General features: G+C 58.5%; 1 protein-coding gene across 1 annotated transcript in view; it reads left to right on the forward strand.

The window, feature by feature from the left end:
* The window catches only part of SPTB (spectrin beta, erythrocytic), a 115,478-nt gene that overhangs the window by 81,001 nt on the left and 7,230 nt on the right, over positions 1–27,247 (forward strand). Inside the window, exons 16-32 of the mRNA XM_036434258.2 lie at positions 2,210–2,966; positions 3,429–3,631; positions 3,744–3,834; positions 4,958–5,104; positions 6,485–6,748; positions 7,123–7,329; positions 7,942–8,031; positions 9,501–9,779; positions 10,336–10,466; positions 11,842–12,046; positions 12,779–13,153; positions 14,446–14,690; positions 16,429–16,567; positions 17,000–17,084; positions 17,795–17,991; positions 18,291–18,340; positions 19,255–19,333. Of these exons, the coding sequence (XP_036290151.1) occupies positions 2,210–2,966; positions 3,429–3,631; positions 3,744–3,834; positions 4,958–5,104; positions 6,485–6,748; positions 7,123–7,329; positions 7,942–8,031; positions 9,501–9,779; positions 10,336–10,466; positions 11,842–12,046; positions 12,779–13,153; positions 14,446–14,690; positions 16,429–16,567; positions 17,000–17,084; positions 17,795–17,991; positions 18,291–18,340; positions 19,255–19,333 (3,544 nt within the window). The remainder of the gene's footprint in view (positions 1–2,209; positions 2,967–3,428; positions 3,632–3,743; positions 3,835–4,957; positions 5,105–6,484; positions 6,749–7,122; positions 7,330–7,941; positions 8,032–9,500; positions 9,780–10,335; positions 10,467–11,841; positions 12,047–12,778; positions 13,154–14,445; positions 14,691–16,428; positions 16,568–16,999; positions 17,085–17,794; positions 17,992–18,290; positions 18,341–19,254; positions 19,334–27,247) is intronic.

The raw sequence follows: 27,247 nt of genomic DNA on the forward strand, positions 1-27,247 counted from the left end.
CCAGGGGGGCGCGGCCAGGTTTGTACCCTGTCTCTCAGCTGGCCTCCTTCTGCGGCAGCAGGGAGGGGCTGTGTGGTGAGGGGCCAGGGAGGGGGAGAGAGGTGTTCATGCAGCTGCATATGCTGCGCCTGAGGGTCGGGGCGGTGGTCCTGTGTGAGGGGGGTGCGTTCTGAGTGTGCCGTGGTTAGAATCAGGCCGGAGGCACTCAGGCCACATTCCCCGGGGAATTCTCCGGAAAAAGTCTGAGAGCTCTCAGTGCTGTACTGCCCATGAAGGAACGCTGCTGTCTGTACAGAGGGCACCTTCCTCTTGCATCTGACTTGAACGAAGAGCATTAGCAGGAGGCCTTGGGCACACTTCTCGCTCAAAACAAAGCACAGGCCCTGAGGAGCCCTTGGAGAGGAGAGGGGGTGCTTTCCGTGCAGGCGCGGTGGCCCAGGAGTCCTCGAGGATCTCCAAGGCAGACCGCAGGCCCCTGTCCTGTTGGTCACCCCGAACCCTGCACACACAGTGCCAAGTGGTCCCCGCCTTCCCGTTGCCCCTGTCCCTTCAGCCACTTGTTTCTGAGCTTTGTTCTGCCCGAGGCAATCGGGGAGGTGCCGTTAGGGAAGAAAAGAGTCAGCACAGTGGAGACGCCCAGGGGCCCAAAGGGAGGCAGGGGAGATGGGGGAGGGGGTGCTTAGGAGCCACCAGGACAGGCCAGATTGTCTCAGCATCTGAGGTGTCAAGGCAGTGGAATTGGGGTCCAAGAGCAGTGAAAGGCCGGGACCGGTTTTGCTCAGTGGATAGAGCGTCGGCCTGCGGACTGAAAGGTCCCGGGTTTGATTCCAGTCAAGGGCATGTACATTGGTTGCGGGCATATCCCCAGTAGGGGGTGTGCAAGAGGCAGCTGATCAGTGATTCTCTCTCACATCGATGTTTCTAACTCTCTATCCCTCTCTCTTCCTCTCTGTGAAAAATCAATAAAATATATATTTTTTTAAAAAAAGAGCAGTGAAAGATGCCAAGAGGCAGACTGGAGCTCAGATGCCTCTGTAATCTGAGGTTTACGCAGCGAAAGAGGATAACTCTTTGCTCTTCTTTTTGTTGTTGTTGTTGTTGTTGTTGTTGTTAATCCTCACCTGGGGATATTTTTCCATTGATTTTTAGAGAGAGTGGAAGGGAAGGGGAGGGACAGAGAGAATTATCAACCTGAAAGAGACACGTCCGTTGGTTGTCTCCCACCTGTGCCCCAAACCTGGGCCAGACATCGAGCCTGGAGCCTGTGATCAAAAGTGAAGTGACTGGTCTGGCCAGCGTGGCTCAGTGGTTGAGCATCCACCTATGAACCAGGAGGTCAAGGTTCAATTCCCTTTCAGGGCACATGCCCAGATTGTAGGGAGCAGCTGATCAATGATTCTCTCTCATCATTGATATTTCTCTCTCTCTCTCTCCCTCTTCCTCTCTGAAATCAAGAAAACTATATTATTTTTTTAATAAAAGGAAAAAGGAAAAGAAAAGGCTTAGTAGGGGCTGCAGACCCATCCCAGACCCCAGGACATCTACCAGAACTTTGCACATTTCCCAGTTTCACTCTGGCACTGCGCTTGAAGATTAAGATGATATTACCCATTTTAATTATAATCCCAGTTTATCCCCTCCCTCCTCCTCCTCCTCCTCCTTCACCTCTTTGCTTTTAGAGCCAAGGTGGCCTTCAGGCCTGGGCACTTTGAGCAGGGTCAGTTCTCTTCATGGTTCCTCTAGGCCCGAGACTAAATGTTACCGTGTAGTTGGATGCTGCGAGGATTAGGCAATGATGGCAGGTTGTGTGCAAAGAGGTAAAGGCTAGTCTAGGGCAGCTGGGACCCTACGCCCCGAAGCACTCTCCAAGTTGATGATGTGGGCTTTCTAGTCATTTTCAGTATTTCAGTGGCTCTGGGAAATGGTATGTTAGCCTGGAATCCAGCCGCACACAGAGCCCAGCTAAGTGCCATGTTTCTCCACTTACGGCTGGAATCACGCTTTGCCTCCTGCCGATGGACAGACCCGGTTGGTATTTGTGTCGTCCTGGGTAAAACTGGATAAATGCACCTTACGCCCTGCAGTTTGGTGGGCAGATGACTTCCTCCGTGTGCTAGGTCTCTGGGGAGAGACACTGGTGGGAAATCTGGGAAGGGATGTCCTATGGGAAGAGTTACGGAAGAGGGCGTCTCTGTGTCCCCCTCGGCAGGTGGCAGGCCTTCCAGGCCATGGTGTCCGACCGGCGGGAGGCCGTGGGCTCGGCCCTTCGGGTGCACAACTACTGTGTGGACTGTGAGGAGACCAGCAAGTGGATCCAGGACAAGACGAAGGTGGTGGAGTCCACCAAGGACCTGGGCCGGGATCTGACCGGCGTCATCGCCATCCAGCGGAAGCTGTCGGGGCTGGAGCGCGACGTGGCCGCCATCCAGGCCCGCGTGGGCGCCCTAGAGCGCGAATCGCAGCGGCTGATGGCGTCACACCCCGAGCTGAAGGAGGACATTGGCCGGCGGCAGGCGTACGTGGAGGAGCTGTGGCAGGGCTTGCAGCGAGCCCTGCAGGGCCAGGAGGCCTCCCTGGGGGAAGCCAGCCAGCTGCAGGCCTTCCTGCAGGATCTGGACAACTTCCAGGGCTGGCTGGCCATGGCCCAGAAGGCCGTGGCCTCGGAGGACACGCCCGAGTCCCTCCCCGAGGCCGAGCAGCTCCTGCAGCAGCACGCGGCCATCAAGGACGAGATCGAGGGGCACCAGGACAGCTACGAGCGCGTCAAGGCGTCCGGGGAGAAAGTGCTCCACGGCCAGACGGACCCGGAGTACCTGCTCCTGGGCCAGCGGCTGGAGGGCCTGGGGACTGGCTGGGACGACCTGCATCGGATGTGGGACAGCCGCAGCCACTTCCTGGCCCAGTGCCTTGGCTTCCAGGAGTTCCAGAAAGATGCGAAGCAGGCTGAGACCATCCTCAGCAACCAGGTAGGCAGAGGTATTCAGGGCTGGGGAGGGGGTGGGGGGGGGAGCTAGAGGAAGGATGTCTCTCAGGGCAACAGCACTGGGGAGTCTCCAAATGTGCTGCAGGTGCTCAGGGACCAAGTTATGCTTCTCTGGGACTCTCTTTAGCCACTAATTAGGGAGACAATCCCCTTTGTTTCTTATGTGTCCTTTTCAGCCCTTGTCCCAAACTATGCCTATTCTTGGGTCAGGGGCTAGGGGAGTGCATTTCCCCCTGGGCGGTTACCCTTCCATGGGGCTTTAGGCACGTTGGGTACCCCAGCCTGAGGAGAGCAGGCCTAGGGGACCTCTCCCTTGCACAGCTCCAGGGGGCGTCATTCTCGCTTTCTATAACCGCGTGGCTGCACGTGGTGCTCTGGCCTGGTGGGTTCCCTCACCGCCTCCTCAGGTCGTCTTCATGCTGCGTCTGGAAACTTGCTTCCACAGGAATATACGCTGGCTCACTTGGAAACCCCAGACTCCCTGGAAGCTGCAGAGGCTGGGATCCGGAAGTTCGAGGATTTCCTGGTGTCTATGGAAAACAACCAGGATAAGGTCTTGAGTCCTGTGGACTCTGGGAACAAGCTGGTGGCCGAGGGGAACCTCTACTCGGACAAGATCCAGGAGAAGGTGCAGTCGATTGAGGACAGGTACTCTCCGCCCCCAGGGCGATGGGCTGAATCAGGCGGGGCTGGCGGTGTTGCCTGGAGGGGACCCCAGACTCAGACCTGTTGTGACCGTTGCTTCTGGCTTCCCTTCCAGGCACAGGAAGAACAACGAGAAGGCTCAGGAGGCCTCGGTTCTGCTGAAAGACAACCTGGAGCTACAGAACTTCCTCCAGAACTGCCAGGAGGTGAGGCCCAGGAGGCAGGCTGCCCTGCAGGAGAGCCCTTTCCAAAAGCAGAGAGCCCTGAGGTCCACAGAGATCCTCTCTCACTCAGTCCGGGGCTCCTTGGGGGAACTCGGTACTTGACAGTGTAGGTCATCCTCTGGAATCTTTGATTCCACAATACTTTCATCTTTCAAAGTAGCTGCGAAGATGTGTGTGTTTTTAATCCTCAGCCAAGGATATGTGTTTTTTTCAAATAGATTTTCAGAGAGAGAGGAAGGGAGAGAGAGAAACATCAGTGTGAAAACATCGTTCAGTTGCATTCTGCACACACACCAACCCACAACCTAGGTATGTGCCCTGACCAGGAAACTGAAACTTTTTGGTGTATGGGATGATGCTTCAATCAACTGAGCCACCCGGCCAGGGCTGTAAAAATAGGGTGTGTGTGTGTGTGTGTGTGTGTGTGTGTGTGTGTGTTTAATATGTTTTTATTTATTTTTAGAGAAGGAGGAAGGGAGAAGGCAAGGGCGAGGGGGGGCGAGAGAGAGAAAGAGAGAAAGAGACATCAATGATGAAAGATAATCATTGATCAGCTGCTTCCCGCACGCCCCCTACTGGGGACTGAGCTCAACCTGGGCATGAGCCCTGACCAGAATTGAATTCATGATCTCTTGGTTCATGGATCCATAATCAACCACTGAGACACACCAGCTGGGCTTCCCTCACGGTTAATCTGCACTTGGCTTCTTCCTCTGACAACATGTCCTCTATATTTATTAATCTTTTTTACCGTACTGCTAAGGGTGGATTTATCCATCCAGTAAATACTCATTGAGTTCCTGTAACCGGCCAGGCCCCGTCCTGGATTCTGGATATACGGGAGAAGCATAAATATCCCTGGTGTCACCCCACACGCACTGGTGTAGAAGACCCTCCAGAGACCATATTTTGGCCCCTAGACAATGGGGGTGAAGGTGTCTGTGCTGGGAGTTAGGGATCCAGAGATGGAGAGTGGTCTTCTGCTGTGTCCCCACCTCACTGTGTGGCTGCCTTCTGCAGCCAGAGGGGACAGCAGGTCCTGCCCTGAGCCCCCGGCCTAAGAGGTGCCCTCGGGGATAATGGGACCCTCTTTTTCTGCCCACAGCTCACTCTCTGGATCAATGACAAGCTGCTGACATCTCAGGACGTCTCCTTCGATGAAGCGCGAAACCTTCACAACAAATGGCTGAAGCACCAGGCATTCATGGCAGAGCTGGCCTCCCACCAGGGGTGGCTGGACAGCATCGATGCGGTGAGTAACGCGAGTCCCCGGACGTGCTTACGGGACGGGGCTTTCCCCAGGTGTAGGCACCGCCCTAAAGCTTGCTGGACACCGTAGGACCCGGCAATGAAAAACACTTCTCCGAGGACTATTTAACCTTCAGATGCATCCAGCCTTGTTAAGCCTGGTCAGGATGGGTGCCTCCTCTGGGTCACCTGAGTCTGGGGACAGCCCAGGACACTGAAGACACCTGCGTCAGAGCTCCAGCATCCAGCATAGCAGTTACCTCCGTTTGCCTCCTGTGCTCCTCACCAGGGCCCCGCACAGGGGACTGTGTGGCATGAGCAGGACAATCCCTTGACCTTCACCGCTTGGTCGGGCAGAACCACTGGGGAGTGGTCATTCATACCCCTAGTAAATGGGGAAGCAAGGGGCCCTCTGAAATGAGTTTGCCCAGGGCCTAAGAGAAAATGTGGCTGGCCTTAGATCTTGGAATCAGACACCCAAGGCCGTGTCCGCAGCAGTGAAGGTGTAGGCTCCAAGCCAGACTGTCTGACTCAACCTTCTTGCACCTCCATTGCTTCCTCTGTAAAATGAGGGTAATAACAGCCCCCTGCCTGAAGGAGTGGTGAGCATTGAAGCACTTAGAATAGTCCTTGGCGGTGATTAAACAATTAATAAATATTGACTGCTCTGAGTGGTCTGTGTTCCTAGGCCTACGTTGTATCACACTGTACCCACCCGGGAAAGATACACGTATGCAGGTGAAAACCCGGTGAGGCAAAGTCGGTAACGAAAAGATCCCACAGAAGGCTGGTTAGCTAACGCACAGCCTCTGGGGAGACGATCACGAGAGAGTGGATCTCGCAGGCTGCTTGTACCTGGGTGGATCCTGAATCTTTATTCTTTTCTTTTCTTTTTTTTTAAATATATATAGTTTATTGATTTTTTACAGAGAGGAAGAGAGAGGGATAGAGAGTTAGAAACATTGTTGAGAGAAAATCATCCATCAGCTGCCTCTTGCACACCCCCTACTGGGGATGTGCCCGCAACCAAAGTGCATGCCCTTGACCGGAATCGAACCCAGGACCTTTCAGTTCGCAGGCCAACACTCTATCCACTGAGCCAAACCAGTTTCAGCTTTTTTTTTTTTTTTTAATTAAAATAAAAATGTTTAGTACATACCCGCTGACCCATGCCTGCAGCTCTCCCTACTGCAATCCCCCTGTCCCGCCTTTGACTGCAAATAACTCGGGGGGTGCAGTCTTTCATTTGGGCCTCCCCAAGTTCTAGCCAGATTCCTTGCTTCTCTAGCGCCTCCCCTCTCCCCCCTCACCTTTGCAATCATCTGGAGCAGGACTGCTCCACGACTGGGCGACTGGGCGGTAAGCGCGCCTCCCTCCCCCGCAGGAAGGACAGCAGCTGATGGAGGAGAAGCCCCAGTTTGCAGCCCTGGTGTCCCAGCGGCTGGAGGCTCTGCACCGCCTCTGGGATGAGCTTCAGGCCACCACGAAGGAGAAGGCCCAGCAGCTCTCGGCCGCCAGGAGCTCCGACCTGCGCTCCAAGACCCAGGCCGACCTCAACAAGTGGATCAGCGCCATGGAGGACCAGCTGCGGTCAGACGACCCAGGCAAGGACCTGACCAGTGTCAACCGGATGTTGGCTAAGCTGAAGGCACGTGTGTGCGGGTTGCAGACTGGGAGTGTTGGAAAGAGAAGGGGTCTTGGGGAGCACATCTGAGACCTGAAAGCCAGTTCCTCTTAGCCGGGCTTGCCTTTATCATGTAAAAATGCCTCCCGGTCATCACCCGTCTCCTACCCCTTTGCAGTGGGTAAGACAAGGATCCAAAAGCGTTAATAAAAGCAGGCCTGAAGAGTCAAGTGCGGGTGTCCGGGGAGGGGAAGAAGAGTGGGCGTCCAGGGAGACTTGCTGGGGGAGGCGGAGCTCAGACGGGGCCCTTCAGGATGGGTGGGATGTGAGTGATGGAGGAGAGGGAGGGGCTGCCCCGGTGCCAGGGCCGGTGCCAACACTGTCCCCTTGTGTCCCAGCGCGTGGAGGACCAAGTGAATGTGCGGAAGGAGGAGCTGGGAGAGCTGTTCGCCCAGATGCCCTCCCTGGACGAGGAAGAGGGGGTTGCTGACGTGAGCATCGAGAAGCGGTTCCTGGACCTCCTGGAGCCCCTGGGGAGGAGGAAGAAGCAGCTGGAATCATCCAAAGCCAAGCTGCAGATCGGCCGAGACTTAGAGGATGAGACGGTGCGTGGGCCACAGCCCCCAGCCCCCTGCCGCCGAGGCAGCCGCTGCCATCAGGGCAGCTGGCTGCCTCCCGGGGCGGTTCTCAGCAGCAGCCGTCCGGTCACCTCACCCCCTCCTCTCACAGGATTGCTGTGGTGATTGCATTAAATGTAAAAGTAAGGCCAGTGCTTTCTGAATGGTAGCTCACCCATGGACTTCGGGGCCAGACAGACGTGGGTTCCGACCCAGCTACATTACCTTCCCCCCGGGTGACCAGGAAAAAGTCATTTGGAACCTCAGTTCAAAATGTCAAAGTGTCCCCATCTGTAAAGTGGGGAGAAACCCTGCTATGGGGTTGGGAAGGACTGGGGAGAGCAGGGAGGCATGCAAGCAGAGCCCTGTCTGACTGCGGCGGTTAGGGTTAGGGTTAGGGTTAGGGTTAGGGTTAGGGTTAGGGTTAGGGTTAGGGTTAGGCGAGTGCTCGGGGAAGGGTGGTTAGGGTTAGGGTTAGGGGTTAGGGTTAGGGTTAGGGTTAAGGTTAGGGTTAAGGTTAGGGTTAGGGTTAGGGTTAGGGTTAGGGTTAGGCGAGTGCTCGGGGAAGGGTGGTGTGATTGTCATCTTTGGTCTCCACAGCTCTGGGTGGAGGAGAGGTTGCCTCTGGCCCAGTCCTCCGACTACGGCATCAATCTGCAAACTGTGCAGCTGTTCATGAAGAAGAACCAGGTGAGTTCCGCCTTCCTTTGTCAGTCCCACCAGCCTGCCCCGCCCCGGCCTGCCCTGCAGAAGGCCAGCTGCAGCAGATTGTTATTCTTGTTAATAGCTGTTGGGTCCCCAGACCCCTAAAAAGAACAACTTTGGTGATGGCAGAGAGAATTCTGGGAGGACTACAGGGAAGCGGGGGACAGGGTCGGGGAGTGTTTAGATGCTTGAAGATTTGGGGCCACTCAGACCCATCAGGGCACGGTGAATGCAGGCCCAGATGCCCTGGCCGGGGGGCTAATGTGCTTTACAGCTTCTGTAGCCCATGGCCTCCTGGAGAGGAGACCCGTAGCTCCTGGTGGCTCTCCCTCTTCCAGGGCTGAGCTCGGCCTGTGGGGTGTCCTTGGGAAAAAAAGGCCCCCTCCCTCTGGACCCAACAGGACTTACGGAGCTCAAATCCCATTAGGCAGCCTCTAAATGGAACAAACCTTCATTTGCGTTCTGCTCTGTCGTATCGTAGTCAGATTCCTGGACATGAGGTGCCACACTTCCTCTTGTACCAAAATTGTCGTGTACTGCCAAGGCCAGCTGCCCTGGCTCTGGTGCTTCTGTCTGGCGAGGGTGGCGTGATTGTCATCAGCCATCCCCCTGCCTTCGGTCTCTGCAGCTCTGGGTGGTAGTTTGAATATAATTGCACAGACCACAGGAGAATGTCATCCTCTCAATTCTGGGTGTAAAAATGCTTTTCGGAGAGTCAGGTGACGTGTGGATGTTGCTGGTTCTAGCAACTGCCTGCATGTCCTACTTTTGCCCTGCCCTCCAAGTGGCATTAAAGGCCAGGGCAGTTGTAGAAAGCGAGGAGATGAGGTGGGAGGGGCTGAGAAGCACCAGGCTCGGGCCTCTAGGACCAGAACGTGCGTGGCACCTGGGTCATGGCCCCTAAAGAAAAAGGTGACCCAGCGCTCAGAGTGGGAGGAAAACGCCATTCTGCTGATGAAAGATTCAGACATGGAAATCATACAGAGCTCACAAGAGATTTGAGAAATAAAAAATGGGGGGAAACAAAAGAAAACCCTGAACTCTTACAAGGAGCACCTGCCAACTGTAGTTTCATAGAGGTGAAAGCTCTCAGAGTAAGATGTCAGGAGGTCCCTTAAGCATGCTGTTTCTTTCCTCCGTCCCGTACAACTGAGAAACCCAGCTCTGCTGAAACAGGGAGGAGAGGGGGCGGGCAAGAGCACTCCTGGGGCCAGGGAGAGCCCTGTTCAGATCCCAGCTCTGCCATTGGCTGCCCACAAGTCACTCCTCTGCCCTATGCCAGTCTCTGCGTGCTTGTCTCCGAAGACTGAGGGTGAGAGGTGAATGGTGGGAAGTGCCTCGCACCGTGTCTGGCATGTGGGCACGGGCGGCTTTACGGCCATCCCCCATTCCGGCTGGGCCTCGCCTGCACGGCGGGAGGGCCCTGCCTCTGAGCCCGTGCCCTCTGGCCACAGACGCTGCAGAACGAGATCCTGGGCCACGCGCCCCGGGTGGAGGACGTGCTGCAGCGCGGCCGGCGGCTGGTGGAGGAGGCCGAGATCGACTGCGGGGACATCGAGGAGCGCCTGGGCCGCCTGCGGAGCTCCTGGGACACGCTGCGGGAGGCCGCCGCCGGGCGGCTGCAGCGCCTGCGGGACGCCAGCGAGGCCCAGCAGTACTACCTGGACGCCGGCGAGGCCGAGGCCTGGATCAGCGAGCAGGAGCTCTACGTCATCTCAGACGAGATCCCCAAGGTTAGGGGTGCCAGGCTGGGGTGCCAGGCTGGGCGGAAAGCCGAGAGGAAGGGCCAGGGTAGGTGTTAGTCAGTGGGGAACGTGTAAATCCAGTATGTGAGGGGTGACGGCAGGGGGAGGCTGTACGAGCAGCCCTCCTCAGGATGCCCGCCTCTCCAGAGCACATGCTGTGGCCGGGCGCCCCGCCTGCCAACTTAGGTTTGCTCCAACCCAACGGTCCTTCGCCTTTTGGGTCCCGTGGGCTCTGTGCTGGTGCACAGCTGCGGGAGGGGTGAGAGGTGAGGTGCAGAAGGGGGTCTCTCAACGCTAGAGTGATAGAGGACGTTCTCACGAAGCAGAAGGTGGAGCTGGGCCTGGAAGGGTAGAGATCAGGCTGGGGGAGCCGGGAGGAAGGTGGGGTGTGGGCGTTGCTAGAAAATGAGTAGCAGGAAAGGAGGGCACAGTTCCCCGTGGGTGTTCTGTGAGCCTGGCTCTCCCCCACCTGGGGCACCTGCAGGGCTGGGCTGTCCCTGGTGCAGGGCTGGGCTCACTGTGCTCGTGCCATTCCGCCTCCCAGGACGAAGAGGGCGCCATCGTGATGCTGAAGCGGCACCTGCGGCAGCAGCGCGCGGTGGAGGAGTACGGGCGGAACATCAAGCAGCTGGCCGGCCGGGCCCAGGGCCTGCTCGCTGCAGGCCACCCCGAGGGGTACGTGCACCAACTGGGGTGTCAGGCTTGGGCTCCCACCCACCAGGATCCCTTCAGATCCAGTGGGAAAACAGGGACCGTTTTCAAAAAAAAAAAAAAAAATTGCGGGTTTGAGACAACTGCTCTCTGGACAGCCAATTGGCCCAATTCCATCCCATTCCATGCCTTGGTTTTCTGTGGGTCACTTCAGATCGGGCTGGCGGAGGTCTGGTTTGCAAAAAGATCAGGAAACAGAGCAGCCAAACCACCCTCTGGGTGCACTGAGAGCGCCAGCCTCTTGCCGAGTGAGACGATGCCAGGAGGCGCTGAAGACTAGCCTTGCTCTTCCCTTTCGCGTCCGAGGTACCTCAGGGTGTCACAGTCTCTCAGGAAGACTGTCACAGAGGGTGAAGGCCTGTACCCACCTCGGGGTTCTACATAAATGGGAGCCCCTGAGGCCACACATAGGCAGCCCCTTCATGGCCCTGTCCTCAGCTGCCGTTAGGGCATCCACAGCTGTGGGTCCCCCGCAGCCACCTGGGCATCGCCCGGGGAGCCGAGGATGGGCCGCTGGTGCTGCACACCGCTCTGCGGCTGCGCCCGGAGCCCCTCAGGCAGCCGCCCCACAGACTCCCTGGAGGAATAACGGGAACTGCCCCATTGGCGCTGGTCTCCCTGGACTTCCCTGAGCGCAGGGCAGTGGCGGAAGCATCCACCTCGAGGGGGACACCGTTCTGTCCTGCTCTGGAGCATCACGGCTGAGGGATGGTTCTTTGTCCCCCCAGCTCCTCCCCGGAAGTCACTGCCATTGCTCCTCAGCTGCGTTTCCCCACCTGTCCCTGTCACCGGGCTGGGGGAGGAGGCCGTGCCCCCGGGACTGGCTGCTCTGGGCTTTTTTTTTTTTTTTAATTTCTTTATTGATTAAGGTATCACATATTTGTCCTCAACCCCCCATTCCAATCCCTCATGCCCCCATTCCCCTATTGTCCTTGACCACTGGTTAGGCTCATATGTGTGCACATAAGTCCTTTGGTTGATCTCTCCCTTTTATCCCCACCCTCCCTTTGAGGTCCAACAGTCTGACCCATGGCTCCTTGTCTCTGGGTCTGTTCTTGTTCATCCGTCTATGTTGTTCACCATTTCCCCTAGATGAGTGAGATCATGTCCTCCCGGAAATATACTTATAAGGATCAAAAATGAGACAAGCAATAATGGTTATGCTGAAAGGCATATGAATCAGTCTGTAGTGAGTTTCTTTTTGAGCCACCAGTTCTTTTGAGACCCATTTTCAGTGTCACACAGTTCCTTATGTGTACATGTCAGCCATGATATTTCAGTTCTGGCTGCTCTGGGCTTCCTGTCGCTGCCTCTGAGCGCCGTCCGCTTTGAATTCCAGGGAGCAGATCATCCGGCTTCAGGGGCAGGTGGACAAGCAGTACGCAGGGCTGAAGGACATGGCGGAGGAGCGCAAGCGGAAGCTGGAGAACATGTACCACCTGTTCCAGCTGAAGAGGGAGGCCGACGACCTGGAGCAGTGGATCGCGGAGAAGGAGCTGGTGGCCTCCTCCCCAGAGATGGGCCAAGACTTTGACCACGTGACGGTGAGCACTCACGGGGCCGCTTCCTTTGTCTTCCTCGAAGTCAGGAGCCCCCGTTCCAGACACATGCGCACACCCGCCTGTGGCAAGGTGCTGCCCGGGGCTGCAGGCACAGCGGTGGGCTCAGACGCTCTGGGGAAGGTGTGAGAGCACAGAGCCAGGTGGCCAAAGCCCCCCGCCTGGGAAAACCTACTGCCAGTGTGAGGACACCACCCATCCCTGAGCCCCCATAGCCACATTTCTTTTTTTAAATATATACTATTGCCAAAACCGGTTTGGCTCAGTGGATAGAGCGTCGGTCTGCAGACTGAGGGGTCCCAGGTTCGATTCCGGTCAAGGGCATATACCTTGGTTGTGGGCACATCTCCAGGAGCGGGTGTGCAGGAGGCAGCTGATCGATGTTTCTCTCTCATCAATGTTTCTAGCTCTCTATCCCTCTCCCTTCCTCTTTGTAAAAAAAAAATCAATAAAATACACACACACACACACACACACACACACACTATTTTTATTGATTTCAGAGAGGAAGAGAGGAGGGGAGAGAGGAACATCAATGATGAGAGAGAATCATTGATCGGCTGCTTCCTGCACACCCTCTCCTGGACATTGAGCCTGCAACCTGGGCCTGGGCCCTGACCAGGAACTGAGCCCTGACCTCCTGGTTCAGAGGCTGGTGCTCCACCCCTGAGCCACCCCGGATGGGCCATAACCACATTTCTCTCCGCCCCTGCCCAGCTGCTCCGGGACAAGTTCCGGGACTTCGCCCGGGAGACGGGGGCCATCGGGCAGGAGCGGGTGGACAACGTGAACGCCATCATCGAGCGGCTCATCGACGCGGGCCACGGGGAGGCGGCCACCATTGCCGAGTGGAAGGACGGGCTGAACGAGATGTGGGCGGACCTGCTGGAGCTCATCGACACGCGCATGCAGCTGCTGGCCGCCTCCTACGACCTGCACCGCTACTTCTACACGGGCACCGAGATCCTGGGCCTCATCGACGAGAAGCACCGCGAGCTGCCCGAGGACGTGGGGCTGGACGCCAGCACCGCGGAGTCCTTCCACCGGGTGCACACGGCCTTCGAGCGGGAGCTCCACCTCCTGGGCCAGCAGGTGCCTCCGCCCCTGCCCGTCCCCCCGGGTTCCAGGGCCTGCCCTCCCGCCTTCCCCGGGGCCAGCCGGGGGGGGGGGGGGGGGGGGGGCCCGGGCCGGGCCGGTTCCTCTCTGGCTTCCGCCGGGGACTCCACCTCCTGAGAAAGCAGCGCTCAGGGCAGGAAGGCAGGAGCAGTGGCTTTCGGATGTCCGACTTCCAGTCTTCAAACGGAATCTTTACCAAAAGCCGGGGGCACAAAATACCTGAAAGTACGATATCTCAGGCTGTGCAGAGTACTGAGTATCCTCAGCAGACACATACGCAACGCCCTCCTGGCACCGGGCGCTGTTCTACATTACACAGGGGTTCGCTGGGTCCCCAGAGCCTCCCTCTGAGGATGGTACGATACCATCCGCGTTTTATAGATGAGAACCCGGCATGGCGAGGGCAGGCATGGTGCCGGAACATACCATGACCAGCGGGGTCAGGATGCAGACCCTGCAGTCTGGCTATAGACCACCCTCGGCCCCGGGCTGTTGGGCCTTTCCACCTGGGACCTGGAGGAGCCCCAAATCTGCCTAGACCCGCCCTCTCCCACCATTGGGGTACCCGAGGCAGCTCCACAAGTCTGTGGGTTCTATAGAGTTCAGTGTGACAGAAGGGGTGGGGAAAGGGCCCAGCGATCGGGGACTTGTTGGGCCTCCCTTGCACCCACCCAGCAGGCCAGGCCCCTGGTTCACCCAGAGCGGGCGTTCTCGGCATTTGTCCTCCGGCTGGAGGGGCGCTGGGGCAGGTAGAGTGTCCCCCAACCCCCGCCCCCACCCCCAACTTCAAAGAATGAGGCTTCACTGCCCGGCCGGCCTCACACGGGGATCTGGTGAGGCAGCGTGCAGCGGTTGTGAACGGGGACTTGGGGGGCTCACCTCCATCCCCAGCTGCCCCCTCTACTGCTGTGAGTGCCTCAGTTTCCTCATCTCCAAAGCAGGGGTGACAGGCCTGTTTCCTGTAGCTCCCTCATGGGGCTGTTGTAAAAATGGAGGGAGTAATGAATTAAAGTGTTGAGAAGCTCCTGGCACATAGTTATTCTTATGGTCATGCCTCTGAGGAGGTCAAAGGGCAAGGAGTCCCTCTCTCTCCCCTTGGGTGAGGATCATGGGGGGACGGGGGAGGGGAGAGGGGGAATTCCAAAAGCAGAGGTGCCAAAGCAAGAGGCTCTCCGGCACCCAGTGGGCGCTGCCTTCCAGCGGTGCCCGGGAGAGAGGCAGACGATGCATCTTCCTGGGGAACAATGTCCACCTTCGCCCGATCGCAGGTGCAGCAGTTCCAGGACGTGGCCACCCGCCTGCAGATGGCGTATGCCGGGGAAAAGGCCGACGCCATCCAGGACAAGGAGCGGGAGGTGTCTGCTGCGTGGCAGGCGCTGCTCGACGCCTGCGCCGGGCGCCGCACCCAGCTGGTGGACACGGCGGACAAGTTCCGCTTCTTCAGCATGGCCCGCGACCTCCTCTCCTGGATGGAGAGCATCATCCGGCAGATCGAGACCCAGGAGAGGCCCAGGTGAGGGGCGAACGCAAGGCAGCCCGCTCCCGGCTTTGTTGTCTCAGAGGCTGGCAGCCGGGAGCTGCACTGAGGCTCTGCCCTGGGAGGGACAGGGACTCCCTGGTGGGGGGGGAGGGGGCAGGGACTCCCTGGGAGGGACAGGAACACCCGGGGAGGAACAGGAATGCCCTCGGAGGGAGACTGCTGTCCTGGGAGGGACAGGGACACCCGGAGAGGGACAGGGATGCCCGGGGAGGGACAGGGATGCCCGGGGAGGAACAGGGACGCCCGGGGAGGGACAGGGACTCCCTGGGTGGGGCAGGGACACCCGGGGAGGAACAGGAATGCCCTGGGAGGGAGAGTGCTGTCCTGGGAGGGACAGGGACATCCTGGGAGAGACAGGGACGCCCGGGGAGGGACATGTGGGTGCGTAGGAGCCCCAGGCACCCCCAAAGACTGCATCCTGGCTGAAACTGAGGGGCTTGGCTTCTGCTGGGAGGACCGGCCATTTCTGAGGAAAGGGAGCCCTGAATGAGGCATGACAGGCATCTGTTAGTGAGAGTCTACGTGAAGCAGTGAGAATATGGGGTTCACTGTCCTTCCCGCGCTGGGATGGGGGCCATTCCCTAAAGCTCAGGAAGGAACTCATTGCTGGGGGGGGGGGGGCAGGCTCCGGGGCAGCGAGGCTGGGCTCTGGGTCACGGCACAGTCATTTCTGGCCCAGGTCTGCCCTTCTGGTGCTAGTCCTGAAGGTCGAGCCTTAACATTTAACATCTTTAGTGAGATACAACTCATATACCATGCAATTCAATATTTAAAGGACACTATTCAATGGTTTTTCATGTATTCAGTTGTACGCCCATTGACATATGTTTATTTATTTATATTTAAATATTTTTATTGATTTCAGAGAGGAAGGGAGATAGAGAGATAGAAACATCAATGATGAGAGAAAATCATTAATTGGCCGCCTCCTTCTGGGAATCAAGCCTATAACCCGGGCAAGTGCCCATAACCAGAATCGAACCTGAGACCCTTCAGTCCATAGGCCAATACTCTATCCACTGAGCCAAATCGGCCAGGACAGTGTTCGGCAAACTCGTTAGTCAACAGAGCCAAATATCAACAGTACAACAATTGAAATTTCTTTTGAGAGCCATATTTTTTAAACTTAAACTTCTTCTAATGCCACTTCTTCCAAACAGACTTGCCCAGGCCGTGGTATTTTGTGAAAGAGCCACACTCAAGAGGCCAAAGAGCCACATGTGGCTTGTGAGCTGCAGTTTGCCGACCACTGGGCTAGGGCATAAGTTTATACTTTCATCATCCCCAAAGGGAAACTATGTGCCCCTCGGAAGTCATCACTCCCCATGCCCCCCATCCTTTGAGCCCCTGGCAGCCACTAGCCTGCTTTCTGTCTCTAGATGTCTTACATGAGTAGAATTATATATGGTGTGGTCTTCCCTGCCTGGCTCTGCCACTGAGCACACTCTGTTCAGGCTGCCTTCGTGAGAGCATGCATCAGAGCTTCATTCCTTCTTACTGTCAAATGGCATTCCCCAGGCTTCCTCCGAGGTCCCTGCAGGCCCGCCATGCCCTGGCCACTGGCCAGTGGGAGACACGAGGGCATCAGTCAGCACCAGTGTTCCTGCAGGGGGTGGGCTCAGACCCCAGGCAGGTGGCCCCTCTGAGCAGGACTTGGCATCAGGCTGACCAATCACACCACTTCCTTCTTCCCCGACTCTCTCCCCGCCAGGGACGTCTCCTCGGTGGAACTGCTCATGAAGTATCACCAGGGCATCAGGGCGGAGATCGAAACCCGGAGCAAGAACTTCAACGCCTGCCTGGAGCTTGGCGAGTCGCTGCTGCAGCGGGAGCACCAGGCCTCCGGGGAGGTGAGGGGGGCAGCGGGACACAGCCAGCCCTCCCGTCCTCGCCCCCACACTGGCTGGGCCAGACAGCTTCCTGGCGAAGCTCATCTTCCTCTCCCCCATGGAGCATTGGTGGTGGGAGCCCCACAAACCCACTCAGGGGGCTGGCTGCTTGGCAGAGAGAGCAGGTGAATAACCTACCTATCGCCGACATGTGTGCAAGCTTCGGCACCTGGCAGCACCACTTCCTAGGTGAGGTGCCCCAGAGAGGTTAAGTAACTTGCCCAAGGCTGCACAGCTAGCAAGTGGCTGGGCCAAGACTCGAGGCCAGGTCTGTGTGGCCAAGCCCGGCGTTCCCTGCAGGATCTCTCTGTGCACTGACTCACACAGAGAAGGGGAGGTGGGGGGGAGGGCAGGGTTACCAAAGCCTGAGCCGTTCTCTCTCCCTCCCCACAGATCAGGGAGAAGCTGCAGCAGGTGATGTCCAGGAGGAAAGAGATGAATGAGAAGTGGGAGGCCCGCTGGGAGCGGCTCAGCATGTGTGAGTGCCGCCTGGGAGCCTGGGGAGCGGGAGGGGTGGGGGCCAGGCCTGCTGGGCGGGGCAGGAGAGTGATGTCACCACTGCTGAGAAGAGCCCCCCATGCAACACACTCCTCCTCAAAGCTCCATTGCCCAGGCCTCGGGGAGCCCCTCGGAGGGCCAGGCTGCTGTAGCCAGCCAGCCAGCACCCCGATCCCTGCAGCTGGGATCCCTGGAGAGTTTAAGTAACTGGCCCTAGTGCATCCCAGATGTTTGGTCTGAGGTGTGTTGGGCACAGAAGGAACGCAGGAGACTAGGAAGGTGGAGAAATCCCGCCACTCAGGCAGGCACCATGAGCCGGGAGGCCCTGGATTGGTCCCATGGCTGTTCGTGCACCATTTCGTGGGACAGCCAGGGGCTGAGGAGAGGGTGTTCCGGGCAGAAGACAGCTCCCCAAAGGGAGATGTCTCACTACATCTTGTTTTCAAAATGGAGTGTGTTCTCACGGATGGGTTTGTGAAACACCACTGTTGTTGGAAACGAGGTGGGGGCCTCCCATGGGGACGGTGGGGTCTCGGCAGAGCAGCATGTCCGCACAGTCACAGGCACGCGTGCAGCCTCGTGCCTGACTGCCCGCTCCGTGCGGGTCCCCCCGGGATCCCCCGGGAGCGGCCGCTGGTGCTGACAGCCCCCTGGGCCCCGTGGGGGGCTGTGTCCCGTTCTCCGTGGCAGTGCTGGAAGTGTGCCAGTTCTCTCGGGACGCCTCCGTGGCCGAAGCGTGGCTCATCGCCCAGGAGCCCTACCTGGCCAGCCGGGACTTCGGACACACGGTGGACAGCGTGGAGAAGCTCATCAAGAGGCACGAGGCGTTTGAGAAGTCCACGGCCAGCTGGGCGGAGCGCTTCGCGGCCCTGGAGAAGCCCACCACGGTGAGCCGGGCTGGGGGGCGGGGGGCGGGGGGCAGCCACGCCTGGAGGGTATCTCGGGTCAAGAGCTCGGAGCTGTTGTTGGACACGAAGGACAGGCTGCAAGGCTCGGCAGGGCGGGGAGTGGGAAGGCAGCAGGAGCGGTAGAGAAGACTGACTTTGAACCCAAAGACAAGAGGTTGCTAACCCAGAAGGAACCTATGCCCGGGTGTGTTGGGTACAGGGAGCCCCATTAGAGAAAGGGGTCTGAGAGAAGTCTCCCTCCGAGGCTGTTCTGACCCCTTGGGCTTTTCCTCCCCCAGCTCGAGCTAAAAGAACGCCAGATCCCAGAGACCCCCATGGAGGAGACTGGGTAAGTGTTGGGGCAGGGGGTTGGGCGGTGGGCTGCACAGGAGCACTCCTCGAGGGGGAGGAGGAGGGAGAGTATTTTTTTTCCCCCCAAGTCTTTTTTTTTTTTTTTAATATACTTTATTGTTTTTTTACAGAGAGGAAGGGAGAGGGATAGAGAGTCAGAAACATCGATGAGAGAGAAACATCAATCAGCTGCTTCCTACACACCCCTACTGGGGATGTGCCCGCAACCAAGACACATGCCCTTGACCGGAATTGAACCCGGGACCTTTCAGTGCACAGGCCAACGCTCTATCCACTGAGCCAAACCGGTCCTGGCTGGAGAGTATTTTTAATCAGAAACAGCCCCCTGATTTTTTTAAAAATATATTTTAATTCATTTCAGAGAGAAAGGAAGAGGGAGAGAGAGAGAGAGAGAGAGAAACATCAATGATGAGAGAGAATCATTGATCTGCTGCCTCCTGCACACCCCACACTGGGGATGGAGCCCACAATCCAGGCGTGAGCCCTGACCTTGAATTGAACCGTGAACTCCTGGGTTCATAGGTTGAGGCTCAACCACTGAGCCACATCAGCTGGGCCCCCCTGAGGTTTAAAAACTACCCTGTGACCTCTCACACCTGGGCCACTAGTTAGAGGAATCGGGCGTGTCTGGAGCTTGCGGGCAGAGAGGAGCTGTGGTCAACCCCGAGACCGGGGCGACCAAAGACCTGCTGCAGGCAGAGCGGGGGGGAGCGGGGGGGAGCGGGGAGTCAGGGCAGATACACCTGCCACCGCTCAGCTCCTGCCCGGCTGCCCGAGGCCGGAGGGGGAGGTCCCTGGCGTGAGCTCCAGGAGGAGGGCGGAGAGCCAGGCCTGGGGCGGGCGCGGCCTCCGGGAGGTGCTTGTTTCTGAAGAGGGGCTGTGTCTTCGTAGGCCTCAAGAGGAGGAAGGCGAGACGGCGGGGGAGGGTCCCAGAGCTCCCCACCGCGCGGCCACAGAGAGAACGTCCCCGGTCAGTTTCCTGTCCCACTTGTCTAGTTCCTGGGAGTCGCTGCTGCCAGAACCTGGTCATCCCTACTAGGCTCAGCCGGGGCTGGGGCCGGGTCTGGGCCGGGGCCGGGGCGGACGCCGAGGGCAGGCACGGCCCGCACCCCAGACTCCTCCTCCAGACCAGTCACACGTCCCGCTGAGGTGTTCTCCATTCCTAGACTGGCTCCCTGCCTCCCCTCGGCCCAGAAGAAGCCGACACGTTAGCCCACTGACACGGCTCCGTTAGTTTGGTTTTACCTAGTCCAATAAATGTTCTTGTATAAATATATCACCACCTACATCAGGGGAACCCGTTTATACGGGGATGACTCATTTCCATACATCGTCCTTGTCCCCCTCACGCCATGCTGGACACAGTCTCACCACACACACACACACACACACACACACACACACATCCCAATAGCCCAGTGGTGCCCACCCCAGCCACGGCATTTCAGGGCGCCCGCCCCTCTAGCAGCCCCTTCCCTCCCTAGGCCCAGCCCCTCCCCCATTGCCCCTTCCTGGTCTGAGGCCTGTGGGCCAATGAGTCTGGATGTGGAGCTGGTTCTGGGGCAAGAGCAGACTTGAAGGAGCCCCGGGAGCATGGGGAGAGAGCCCCAGGGCTCCTGGGTCCCAGGGCCAGTCCCCCCACCTGTGGAGCAGGAGCGAGTGTGGCTGAGGGGAGGCAGGGAAGGGACGAAGGCACACCAGCTGCCAGTCGCCTGGGCACAGGGCTCAGGACGATGCCCGGAAGAGGTCGGTCAAGGTCCCTTAGCTGAAAGGACCCAGGGGGTGGGTGCAGGAGGCCTGTGAGCCTGTAACCCAGGGTTGGGGGACATGCCCTGGGGAGCAGCTGAGAAGGAAGCAAAGCCTCAGCACGTGCCTTGCATGGCTTCGTCTCTGCATGAACCCCACCGCCACAGGTGCCCCGGTGAGCTTGCCTGAGCTGTTGGGGGTTTAGGGAAACTGGTATTCTCTGTGAAAATTGCTGGCACACCAACCACCCCAGAAAACAGTGCACACGCAGTGATTATTTCCTGTGCGGAATCCCTGTCAGGTCCAGACTTAAGCCCTTCCCACACTTCTGTGTCACACACACACACACACACACACACACACACACACAGTCCACCCACCTCCCCACTCCAGCCTGGTCAGAGGCCTCTCTTCCTGAGCTGCACCAGCCCTATGTGTCCAGCAGAGGGCACTGCTGGGCTCCCGCTGCCAGGTCTCTCCCAGGCGTTCCCTCCCGAGTTCCCATCAAGGCCTGTGGGGGTCTCTGGTGGACTGCGCCCCAGCCCCTTTCTCCCGGTGACAGCCCCCCACCGGAAGGAGAGCGGACGCTGGGGGCTGGCACGGACTGTGGACCCTGGGGCTGGGGCTGCCCCCGCCTCCACCTCCTGCACCACCCACGCTTTGGCTGTGCACCCCCGTGTCTGTGTGCCGGTGTCCCCGGCTGCGGGCTCCTGGTGACCTCCGGAATGACTCCACCCACTGTCTGTGTCACGTGCGTCTGTGCAAATGTCACTACATGTGTGTCTGAGCCGCCTCCATCCAGCACCGGGAGGTCCTTGGGTTTTGGGGGAATAAAACCTGCTTGGACCTGAGTCTCTCTGGAAAGAAGAGAGCCCGCCCTCCCGCGGGAAAGCTGGCCGGTGCCCGGCGCCAGGAAGAACCGATGGCGACTCAGTCAAAGCCAGGCCCCAGGCCTCGAGGACACACTTCCTGCCGCCGTCCTGTCTCAGCCTGCGTTGATTTGCATGAGGATCCACGGAACTCTGAGGGAGGGTGTGCTCCCCGTGGGTCTTGGATCTGAGAAGCAAACCTCGCGGGTCTCTCTGCAGACTCAAGGGCCTCCCCCAGCAGGCCGGCTGGCTGCGGGGCCTTCTCCCGGTGGGCCTGGGCGCGGTGGCTGGCTGCTGTCCCGTGTGTGTGGCCTGGTGTCGGTGCCTCTAGAATAGACCCACACGTGTTGCTTCCTGTGAGACCCATCACTGGTGCATGCGGCTTCCTGCTTGGGGGAACAGACGGGAGCGGACCAGGCACCTGAACCCGTCTACACTGCTGCACGCCACGGGCGACCACCCTGCCAGCCCCGCCCCGGCCCTCCCCTTCCCGGTGTGCACACGTACACACGCATGTACACGCAGGCACCGAGTGCCATCCCTGCATTGCTATTTTCTTCAAACACATCGCTGTGTGATCCATCACCTCCCTCACCCCTCACCGTTCCACATTAGAACATATTCTGGTAAAAACGGATCCATTCATACAGGTAAGTATATAAGTGTGTGAGGCCAAGCAGAAGCAGCAAGGTATGACAACAGGCCAACACACACACACACACACACACACACACACACACCCGGTGGAGGTCAGGACACTGGGCACTCGCCCTGAGTTCTTCAGGACCCTCTGAAGGATTGCAGAAAGTCCAGAATATTCCCAGTGTCATCATAAAGGGCGTGGCGGGGGAGTGGTTTTCCCCACTGGCCTGTGTCTCCTCCGGAGCTAGGGGACCTGATTCATGTCTGTCCGGTGCCGGTGGGTATGAGGCTGGAGATGGGGAGGACGAGGCAAAGGGCTGGGGTGTTGGCCTTTGTCCCTGTTTGGGGAAGAGACGGCTGGACCTCAGTTCCTGACAAGGCCAGAGCCCTTGTGTCTCCTCCTGGGTGCCCCGAGGGGGCCCCCTTCCTCTCTGTGCCCAGGACCCTCTGCCTTCCACGTTCCCCTGGCACCTGCATGTGGCCCCGGGGAGGGCTGGGGTCCTGCTAAGGTGCCCCTCTCCCGGGCTCTGGAGCCTGGGAATCCTCCTGTGACATCCGGGTGAGATGCTGACGCTGAGATGGTGCGCTGGTTTCGCGGGACAGGAGCGCTATTGCAGAGAATCCGAGTTACTCCAGGCCCCGGGCCACCCAGCCGCCCTGGATGCCTCCTGGCTGCGCCCTGGGCTCATTCCTGGCCTGGCGGGAAGGGGGCTGCTGGGACAGGTCGCCCGCCTGAAAGGAGCTCCTAGGGGCCGTGACAGGAAACGGTGTGTCCTCGGCGTTCACGGTTTGGGGCAGCCATGCCCGTCTGCCTCAGGCCAGGGCAGATCCCGTCTGTGGTTCAGGACTTGCGGGCGCCAGGCCCGCAGGAGAGCAGCTGCCGGGGTGTGAATCCTTACCAGGCCCCACAGGAGGTTGTCTGTCACAGAAAACCCTCTCCCCCAAGCACGCACAGCACTCTCCCCGGGATCCCACGGCTGCCTGCCGCTGGCCTTCCCCAGACTGGGGTGAGCATGGGCAATCGAGGCTGCTAGGGCCCTCGCCTTTCCTGTGTTGGCTGCGGCTTCAGCAGAGTAACCAGCACAAGAATGTGAGGGACGGTGCCCGGGCTGACCAGGCTCGGGATTGCATCCCTCCCCGGGGCTTCTGGGAGACAGGACGCCTCCCAGCCGGTGCCTGGCCTGCTCCAGCGGCTGCCACCCCCTTGGCAACCTGTGCAGCTCCCCTAGGCAGCCTGGCGCTTTCATCAGCGGCCAGAGACCAGCTCTGACGTCCTCGGATGGGAGGGATGTGGGTGTGGAGGCAGCAGCTGTTCCTTCTTGCCTGAGCAAGCTTCCCCACCCCTCCCTCCCTCCCCCTGTGAGGCCCAGCTGAACTGCCGCTTCAAGCATTTTGCAGTGAATGCAAATCTTGTGTTTGCTCACGATGGGCAGACCGGCCTGGAAAGAACCCCATTTCCCCTCAACTTGGGCGTGTCCTGGCCTCCCCAGGATGCCTGAGTCAGCCAGGCAGGGGTGTGTCCGCCTGCTCTCTGGCCCCAGCCCCGGTACTCCAGGCTCCCCGGAGAAGCTTGCTCTGTCTGGGCTCTTGCTGGACATCTGCTCCCTGCTGGGTGTGCCCAGCTTTTGTGCCGTGGTCCCGGGATCTTTCTGGCCACACTGTTCCAAAGGCCCCTCCTGAGCTCTTTCCTCCAAGCTGTGTCTCAGAGCTTCCCAGAGACTGGCGGGCTCAGGGCAGCCTCCACACCCCGCAGCTCAGAGACGGGTCCTCAGAGAAGGGTCCTCAGAGGCGGGTCGGGGGGCTGCCCCCTGGACAGTGCGGGGTGGAGCTGGATGGGCGAGTCATCTGTTTAGTCTTTCTGATGCTGACCCAGCAGGCCCCGCTGCCCCAGGGCGGGGCCCGAAGAGCCCACACCCGCGGTGGGAATGAAGAAGACAGCTCCCCGGGAAGTGGGAAGTCCGTCCTCCTCTGGCCCCGGTGCTGCCAGTGGACCAGGTCTCCCTCCCTCTCCCTGTCCGTCCAAGGGGACCCTGCACACTCCTCTCTCCATCGCCCTCACTTTACCCGGGGGCCTTCTGCTCTGTTCCCTCCTATTCTTCCCTGATCCCCCAGTTGGCATCTCAAGACAGCTGGCCCAGGAGCACAATCTGCTTTGCTCCCCATCCCACCCCCCACCCCAGTTTTCATGGTGGTCCCATCACCAACCGGGGACCCTCACTGCCTGGCCCAGCCTCAGCTCCTCACCCACTCTTCCCCTATTCAACAACTCCTTTTCCTTTAGACATTTGTCTCTGTTCACCCTAAGTGGCCATCTCTTCATCTCTGACTCTTCTCAACAGACCATCCCTTTTTCTTGTGAACTGTCTTGTGGACAGCTTCCCAGCCTGCCTGCCAACAGCCCCTCCCCCAGAGGAGAGCCTAGATGTCAGGTGCCGGGGAGGGTAAAACTCAGGTGTAAGTGGCCAGCTCCCCCTCACCTGCAGCTCCCCAGGGCTATGTGGTTGCCTACCGCACCAGCAAGAGGTCTTGTCTGGCTCCAAGCCCCTCTTCTGGCCCCTTCCAGTGTGGCTCTGACGTGACCCGCTGCCTCTGCTGGCCAGAACCAAGCTGCTCATGTGGGCTGTGACCCCATCAGACAGGTACTCCCCTCTAGAGCAATAGTACCACCACCACCATCACCACCACCACCCTTGTAGCAGGCTCTGCATCTCAACCTTCCGCTCACTAGAGGTGGACAAGTTATTCATCCCCCCGCCACTCCCAACCCGGTTCCCTCCTCTGCAGTCATGGGTGTGGTGAGGATACCTGCCTCGCAGAGAGGGTGTGAGGACTGGAAGAGAATGTGCAGGTAGAATACCTGGCATCTGGTAGGTGATTAGTGAAGTCTTCATTATCTTTCTCCATCCCTCACTGTAGCCTTTCATCTCTTAAAAGAAACGCCCTCCCTATGAATTCTAACATCCATGACCTGAGCCCCCCCCCCCAACCTTCCCGAGTGCCCTCCCTCGAGTCCCGCCACACACACACACACACACACACTGCGCCCAGGCCTTGCTGTGACACAGGCAGGGCCATCGTGCAGCCAGGGCGGAGCCTCTCTGTGGTGCGCCCTTAAGCCCTGGCCCACACTTATCAGCATCTCCTCTAGAGAAGCTCCTCGCTGTGTTTCTTTGCTTGTTAGTGTACCTGGGAGCCTCCAAAATACCCTCTGCTCACAAACCAGGTTCTTTTCTCCTGGGAGCTGGGGAGTAGTCTGTGTGCGCTCCCCTCTGCCACCTGCTGGCTGAGCCTGGAAGGACACCTTCAACTCTTACAGAGAAGAAATGTGCCCATCCTGTCCCTTTTCCCATCCCTTTGTTTAAAACATATATATATTTTATTGATCTTTTATGGATCAATAAAGGGAAGGGAAAGGGATAGAGAGTTAGAAACATCGATGAGAGAAATATCAGCTGCCTCCTGCACACCCCCTACTGGGGATGTGCCCACAACCAAGGTACATGCCCTTAACCGGAATTGAATTGGGACCTTTCAGTCTGCAGGCAAACTCTCTATCCACTGAGCCAAACTGGTTTTGGCTCCCCTCTCTTTCTTGGACCTCCTTTGTGGAGGAGACTCTCAACCCTCTGCCTGCACCTCCCCCCCCCCCTCCCCAAGACAACTTCCTAGCAAGGCAGGGCCCCAAAAAGTTGAGCTTACAAGATTCTGAGGTGGCCATCTCCCCCTGGCACCCCACCTTCATCAGTGGCTGGGGCCTCTCCCTGTTTACGATCCTATAAAAGACTCCTGTCTGTGCCCGTCTATCCCCTTATGTCCCCCAACCAGCAGCCAATAGCATATATCCCCAGGCCTACCCTGGCATCATGACCCCAGTAGCCTGTATGCATGCCGGCCTCTCACACGTCTCCCCCACTCCTGACCACCAGTCACGGGAGAACCGGACTCCATGCTGCAGGCAGCACCTCCCTTACTCCAGCCCCAACCCCCAGGCCATTCTCCCTCATGCTCTCACTCCCATGTATGGTCTAAGACTCACCAACCACCCCAGCCTGACACCAGGAAGCTCCAAGCAGCTGGCCCTTCCCCCTCAGTGTCCCCAGCTCCCCTGGGTGAGGTCTCCGGGCTGGTACCACTCAGCAGTGCAGGTCTAACCCGTGCATCTTCCCAATGGCCTGAGGGAGGCCTTCTGCCTCCGGGAACCAGACCATCTCACCTGTGCAGGGCCTTTTGGCAGAACCTGCCCGTCTCTACAACCACAGGAGCCCCCAAAACTGGGCCCACTCCTTAGCCAGCACCCCGTTTTGGTGCTCTGCTGTCCACAGACCCCTCCGCCTATTAGGCAAAGCAGGCAGGATCTCCATGGCCTGGCTCCAGGGGCCGCAGACTGTCACCTTCTCCCCTCTTTCCCGGCTCCCTAAGATGGTACAAAGCACATTCACCCCTGGAACCTGGGACAGGAAGGCCCTTCTGCCCAAACCATGCCACCATCTTTCTCATCAGCATCCCTTCCCCAAGCTCAAGGGAAGAGATGCCATCAGCCCTGGGCCTGGGAGGGGGCAGCCACCGCCAAATCCGCCAAACCCCTTCCTCCTCAGGCCTCGGTCATGGGGACAGAGAGGACAGGGTGCATTTTAAATCGTCAGGAACAGTCAAGAGCACTTCAGAAATGCCCCTTTTCCGGAGCCAACCCATGACCCAGCCAGTTCACTTTTGGTCACACTGGCCTTGGCCTCTGACGTCCCTGCAGGAAATGGGCCAGACGCCCACAGGGAGGAAGCAGGAGCTGAGGTTACCACCAGGAGGTGAGGTTACCACGGGAAGCAGCCCTGGGAAAATTCGTCTTTATTTTCAGAGGACAGTTCCCAAAAGGGAGGAGAATGGAAGTGAAAGTGTAGGAAGACAATGTGGACCCAGAAGCCTCCAGTAAGACCAGTCCCAGGAGGGGAAGGCTGGGCGAGGGTCCAGCATGGCTGGGAGGGTCTGTGGCTTCCCACCCCCATTGTCCGCCATGCCATCTTCCCTGAGACCCCAGGGCAGGCGTGGGTGGCAGCAGCGCGGCCAGGTGGAGGGGTGAGGGATAAAAAGGCTTCACTCTGCAATCCTATCCACCTCCCAAACCTTACACCGGATCGGAGGGCTAGCCTGATGGGGTCTCCAGGAGGTCCCCAAACCCAGGCTCCCAGCCCTACTCCTGCCACTCTTGCCTTTCCTCCGTGCAGGACAATCCAGGCTTTGGGCCTCCAGATCCTTGTGGGCAATGCTGCTCGTTGTGCTCTTGAAGATATAAATTTTGTAAATGCATCATAATGAGGGTGGCCTGGTCACCATGCTCAGGGGTTCTAAGACAGCAAAGGGTGAGAGCCCTATAGATGTGACTAAAAACCCAGGTCCGGATGCTGGGGTGCTTGCTCTTCGTTGCCTCTGATGCCTGTAAGCTGTGTGATCTTGGGTAGGTCGCTTAACCCCTCTGAGCAAAAGTTTTCTCATAAATGCAAGGTATCCGACTACAGTAGTGGTACAATATGTCATCTGCAAATAAGGACAATTTTACTTCTTCTTTTCCAATTTGGATGCCTTTTGTTTCTTCTTGTCTAATTGCAATGGCTAGTGCTTCCAGTACTATGTCA

This window comes from Pipistrellus kuhlii, unplaced genomic scaffold (genome assembly GCF_014108245.1).
Source record: "Pipistrellus kuhlii isolate mPipKuh1 unplaced genomic scaffold, mPipKuh1.p scaffold_m20_p_1, whole genome shotgun sequence".
In the NCBI taxonomy this organism is placed as follows: domain Eukaryota; kingdom Metazoa; phylum Chordata; class Mammalia; order Chiroptera; family Vespertilionidae; genus Pipistrellus; species Pipistrellus kuhlii.